Source organism: Macrobrachium rosenbergii, chromosome 54 (genome assembly GCF_040412425.1).
Source record: "Macrobrachium rosenbergii isolate ZJJX-2024 chromosome 54, ASM4041242v1, whole genome shotgun sequence".
NCBI classification, from domain to species: domain Eukaryota; kingdom Metazoa; phylum Arthropoda; class Malacostraca; order Decapoda; family Palaemonidae; genus Macrobrachium; species Macrobrachium rosenbergii.
The window spans coordinates 19496603-19502602 of record NC_089794.1 but is presented as its reverse complement, the minus strand read 5'-3'; the positions used below and the strand labels follow the sequence as shown (position 1 = coordinate 19502602).

Genomic DNA, 6000 nt, shown 5'->3' with positions numbered 1-6000 from the left:
ATCAGAAGGAAAATAAAAAAAAAGAGAAAGAGGAGTTTCGAGGGACAGGGAGGGAGGTAAATAATTACAAAATAATGGTAAGCCTAGCGAGTCTAACTAGAGTGGTAGACTATAGGAAACTAACGTTAAAAGGCGATACTTTTTCATTTTTTTTATAAACTTCTGGATATTAGTTCCTCACTCTTGTTAAGAAAATAATGAATATAATTCTAGAATTTTTACATTTTCCCTAGGCTTCGCGCCTCCCCTAGAAATTGCTGACGCCCCCTAGGCTGAGAACCACTGCCCTAGCTGCTGATGGATAACAAAGAACTGTTAAATTGTTGCTGATACAGACGTGTTCCTTACATTGCACTCAGGATGTCGTGTTATCCTGGCTACATTTCTCTAATGACAAACATAGGATCTCTTCCTTTATGTAAAAGAAGAATTCAGTGGCATCATTCAGTAGAAAGGACCATTTCGGATACTGAAAATTAACCTTAGCTGGCCTAACAACATTTCCTTTCTTTAGTATACTCAATCCGATTATTTGGAATGCTCATCTAGGCTTTGCTGCCTGATCTGATATTGATTGACCAATCTCACTTTGTCTGCAGAACAAAGCTGTTCTTTTGAAAAAGCCTTTTGAAACATAGAAGTTTTACGTAACCTAACCAAATCTGACTTGACAAAGCCTATACAACTTATTTCTGCGGAGCAAGAAATCCCATGGCTAAGAAAATTCCAGTAAGGCATTTTAACGTTATATAACTTAGCAGAACCCAATGAAGGTACAAAGGAAGGTGCCCTGCAGCAGCTGGAAAATCTCCTTAAGACAGTGCAACCTAACCTAGCATAAACAAACCTAATTTAATATAATCCTCTTGCTTTCAGTAAAGTAGGAAGCTGATAGCTAAATAAAGACCAATGCAGATTTTACCCAGATCTCACCTGACTGGAAACACTTTTGGTCTACAAACAAATGACCTCTAATATTACAAAGTCCATTTAAAACATAGCAACCTAACCAAATTTAGGATGATCTAACCCAACTCTGATTCTGCAGAGCAAGGAGCCTCACTACTGGGAGAGCCCTGTGAGACACTACAGCATCAACCGACATGTCAGTCACAACGCCCTGCTCCCAGGTGATGAATGTGAGTATCTGCCTGCCCTTACACCTCCTCTCCCCAGGCACGCTTCCATGATGGAAAAGAAGCCTCTCTTCAGGTAGGTCATCCACTGGTAATTCCCGTTTTCCAGTTTTCTTTGTGATTTTGCAAGAATTTGTCCAATACAAGTATTCCATGTTATTCTTGAATGTGTCTTACATCTGGTCTTCATTTAATCATGGAGTGTTCATCAGAATTTATTTTCTTATTCTAATGTCTCTTCATTGTTTTGCAAAATTGTGAATGCTTTCAAACACAGTGGAAGATTTTGGGTGTAAATTCTTGAGCGCTCATGAGTTATTTGACTTGTTGTTTTAGGATTTCCTGTTATGGCAACTTTAGTTTTTTTCTACTGACCCCTTAATTTTTTTCCTGAAATTCTTGGTCTGTTATCTACCTCCCAACACCTCTCTCTCCCTCTCTCCTCTTGCTTATTGTACTCCTCCACTCACTTTTCCTCCTTATTCTGTCTCCACAGAATAAAATCGAGCGCTCCAGCCCTGGGCCGCAAAGGATCTCAGCCACCCCAGAAGTGTCTTCCAAGACATGCCAAAAGTCTCCCTCCCCAGCCCAGGCCTCTACAGAGAATGAGGTCGTCCCCAGCTGTAGTTCCCCATGGCAACATGCTGCAGAGGCTCTTCTCCAGTGCCTCCATAAGGTAAAATATGTAGTATGATCAGCTCATAAAAGCACAGAGTGCTACCAATAGCACAGGAGTGAATATGTTGGTACTTCCACAAAAATACATGTAAAATAATCACTTGTTGGATATGGTCACTGGAAATGAATGAGAGACATTCTGCAGTTTTCATGTAGGCAATGTTAGTTTATCTTCAATAAATGCTCATAACTGATCACACATTTCTCCAGATAATGATTACTTTTCCAGAAGTTATTTTGTATCCCTTATCCCCTTTCTGGTCTTTTCTTATAAACGTAGGCTAACAGATAGTCTACCATTTTCTTCTCTCAGATCGAACAAGACGCCCAACTCATCTGGTGATCTTTCCAGGTATTATTTTGCCTCTTTTATCGCTAGATTGGCTTTTTCTTATATATATAAAGAAACAGACGGCACTCTAACACTCTTCTTCTTCCCAGACTGAACAGGGAGCTCAGCACTTCTGGCGGTCTTTCCAGGTATTACTTTGTAGTCTTAATCGCCAGTTTGGTCTTTACACATTAAAGTAAGCTTACAGACCACATTAGAACACCACTTCTAGTTGTCTTTCCACAAGTCACTTTCCTTATTTCTCGTCACTGGCGTGATCTCCTCCTTCAAATGCGAACTGATGGTATTCCAGCACTCTTTTTCTCCTCAGGTCAAATAAGATGCCCAGCACTTCTGATGGTTTTCCCATGTGTTATTTTCCACAACTTCTGTCACTAGTTTGACTTATTTTCAATGAATATACACAGCTGACAAACAAACACTCTTCTTCTTCCTAGGTCGAACAAGAAACCCAGCACTTCTGGCTCAGACAAGTGGCATCTCGGTCGCATCCTTACTTCCAATAGTATAGGCGAGGACGACCTTGAGGAGGACCTAGAGCTTGAAGAAGAGGTCCCCTTAGCAGATGACGTGGAGAATGGAAAGCTTGTCTCCGAGGAGGAGAGGGAGAGAGGAAAAATTTCCAAATGGAATTATGTGGTCTACATGAGAGCTTGCGGCTTAGGCCTATGTTTGAGTTACCTGATTTGTGCATTTGCTGGACAAGGTGTGCTTTTTTATATCTGTATGTCTGTATATAACCGATTACACAACTTATAAATGAAACACTTTTAAGTAAGACAAATTAATAAATACGATAATCTAATGGTGCAGTACAGTCTTCTTATAATACTATGGCAATTAACAAAAGCAGTAACATACTTTTCAGGCTTAATTAGTTGTTTGGTCTTTGTCAAAACTTTAAAATAGTAATTATAGGTCTAATTCACTTCTTATTCCAGGAGTATCAGTGGGCTTAGACTTTTGGCTGGAAAAATGGTCAGGAAAAGCTAATGCCTGGAATGCAACACATCAAGACAACTGGAAAGAGCCTCAGTCTTTCCTGGGACGGCAAACTCCTCGAGTGGAGATAACTCAGAATATTTCAGAGCTTTATGATGTATTTGTTAAGGAGACAGTAAGTACTACATACACACACATACATACTTCTCTCTTGTTACATGTTATTCTATGTTCTCCCTTCGTGGACACGTTTCCTGAAGCTTGCTTTTCAGGTTAATTGAGCTTGCTTCCCAGGCTGATATCCACCTAGTCTCGTTCCATGTGAATTTTAGCACACTGAATTATTATAATTCCAGATGCACGACCACTATCCCACCTACGCGATCCTCTCTGTACTGAGTATCTTCCTTTCGCTCTCCACGAACCTCCTGGGCCAAGTTGCAGCAGGGAATGGGAGGAAGAAGATCCATCAGGATATGCTGATGAACATAGTCTCCTGCTCCGTCAGATTCTTCGACGTGACCCCCGCTGGGCGCATCATGAACCGCTTCACCACTGACACTGCCATGATTGACAAAGTACGACAGTTTGTTTGAGGATGTATACGAAGGTGTTTTGTTGGTTTTATGAGTCAGAGTGGATATTATCAGGTTTTTAACATGATGTGTTGATAAACTTATGCTAATGCTCTATTACTGGCAAATTGTTATGATGCCCTGCACTTTTCCTTAAGAAACACTTGAATACAGAATACAGATGATTTATTTTCAAGACCTTTTAATCAGTTATCTTTTTTAATATCTGAATCGACCTGTAGCTTCACTGTAGCTCAATGTCCTTACACATTTGTCATCTTTACACAACAGCGATACTGAGACCGAGCTCGACCCAACTTATTTACCAGATCTTGGGACCGACAAGTTCCAGTAATTTCTCTCCCTTCTATTACTGACAGGAATTAGCGAGATCTGTGACGCACCTCCTGTTCTTCGTGCTGCTGGTCACATCGGCTGTCGTTGTCAACGCCATCATCACCCCCATTTTCTTGGTTGTAGCTGTTCCCATATGCTTCATTTACTATTTCATTCAGAAGTTCTTCCGGTGCTCTTCCAGGTAAGTTACGGCTGGAGATTGCTTTCTCTGGTCCTTTATTCCAGGAATGAACACTGACCCAAATTGTTTTGAGCAGGTGTCCAAAGTTGAAAAAGGTCCTTTCTTCCAAGACTGAACACAGACCCAAAAACTAGTTTTGAGCGTGTGTCCAAAGTTGAAAAAGGTCCTTTCTTCCAAGACTGAACACAGACCCAAATACTAGTTTTGAGCGTGTGTCCAAAGTTGAAAAAGGTCCTTTCTTCCAAGACTAAACACAGACCCAAAAACTAGTTTTGAGCGTGTGTCCAAAGTTGAAAAAGGTCCTTTCTTCCAAGACTGAACACAGACCCAAAAACTAGTTTTGAGCGTGTGTCCAAAGTTAAAAAGGTCCTTTCTTCCAAGACTGAACACAGACCCAAAAACTAGTTTTGAGCGTGTGTCCAAAGTTGAAAAAGGTCCTTTCTTCCAAGACTGAACACAGACCCAAAACTAGATTTGAGCGTGTGTCCAAAGTTGAAAAAGGTCCTTTCTTCCAAGACTGAACACAGACCCAAAAACTAGTTTTGAGCGTGTGTCCAAAGTTGAAAAAGGTCCTTTCTTCCAGGGCTGAACACAGACCCAAAAACTAGTTTTGAGCGTGTGTCCAAAGTTGAAAAAGGTCCTTTCTTCCAGGGCTGAACACAGACCCAAAAACTAGTTTTGAGCGTGTGTCCAAAGTTGAAAAAGGTCCTTTCTTCCAAGACTGAACACAGACCCAAAAACTAGTTTTGAGCGTGTGTCCAAAGTTGAAAAAGGTCCTTTCTTCCAAGACTGAACACAGACCCAAAAACTAGTTTTGAGCGTGTGTCCAAAGTTGAAAAAGGTCCTTTCTTCCAAGACTGAACACAGACCCAAAAACTAGATTTGAGCGTGTGTCCAAAAGTTGAAAAGGTCCTTTCTTCCAAGACTGAACACAGACCCAAAAACTAGTTTTGAGCGTGTGTCCAAAGTTGAAAAAGGTCCTTTCTTCCAGGGCTGAACACAGACCCAAAAACTAGTTTTGAGCGTGTGTCCAAAGTTGAAAAAGGTCCTTTCTTCCAGGGCTGAACACAGACCCAAAAACTAGTTTTGAGCGTGTGTCCAAAGTTGAAAAAGGTCCTTTCTTCCAAGACTGAACACAGACCCAAAAACTAGTTTTGAGCGTGTGTCCAAAGTTGAAAAAGGTCCTTTCTTCCAAGACTGAACACAGACCCAAAAACTAGTTTTGAGCGTGTGTCCAAAGTTGAAAAAGGTCCTTTCTTCCAAGACTGAACACAGACCCAAAAACTAGATTTGAGCGTGTGTCCAAAGTTGAAAAAGGTCCTTTCTTCCAAGACTGAACACAGACCCAAAAACTAGTTTTGAGCGTGTGTCCAAAGTTGAAAAAGGTCCTTTCTTCCAGGGCTGAACACAGACCCAAAACTAGTTTTGAGCGTGTGTCCAAAGTTGAAAAAGGTCCTTTCTTCCAGGGCTGAACACAGACCCAAAAACTAGTTTTGAGCGTGTGTCCAAAGTTGAAAAAGGTCCTTTCTTCCAAGACTGAACACAGACCCAAAAACTAGTTTTGAGCGTGTGTCCAAAGTTGAAAAAGGTCCTTTCTTCCAAGACTGAACACAGACCCAAAAACTAGTTTTGAGCGTGTGTCCAAAGTTGAAAAAGGTCCTTTCTTCCAAGACTGAACACAGACCCAAAAACTAGTTTTGAGCGTGTGTCCAAAGTTGAAAAAGGTCCTTTCTTCCAAGACTGAACACAGACCCAAAACTAGTTTTGAGCGTGTGTCCA

General features: G+C 41.0%; 1 protein-coding gene and 1 long non-coding RNA gene across 3 annotated transcripts in view; one reads left to right on the top strand and one right to left on the bottom strand.

The window, feature by feature from the left end:
• LOC136834834 (uncharacterized) overlaps window positions 1-6000 on the bottom strand; it is a 122001-nt gene that overhangs the window by 105147 nt on the left and 10854 nt on the right. The window lies entirely within an intron of this gene.
• Window positions 1-6000, top strand: part of LOC136834833 (ATP-binding cassette sub-family C member 9-like) — a 101358-nt gene that overhangs the window by 86346 nt on the left and 9012 nt on the right. For both annotated transcript variants that reach the window (XM_067097610.1, XM_067097609.1), the window contains 6 exons: window positions 1049-1212; window positions 1633-1812; window positions 2604-2872; window positions 3108-3283; window positions 3465-3686; window positions 4064-4221. In XM_067097610.1, the coding sequence (XP_066953711.1) occupies window positions 1049-1212; window positions 1633-1812; window positions 2604-2872; window positions 3108-3283; window positions 3465-3686; window positions 4064-4221 (1169 nt within the window). The remainder of the gene's footprint in view (window positions 1-1048; window positions 1213-1632; window positions 1813-2603; window positions 2873-3107; window positions 3284-3464; window positions 3687-4063; window positions 4222-6000) is intronic.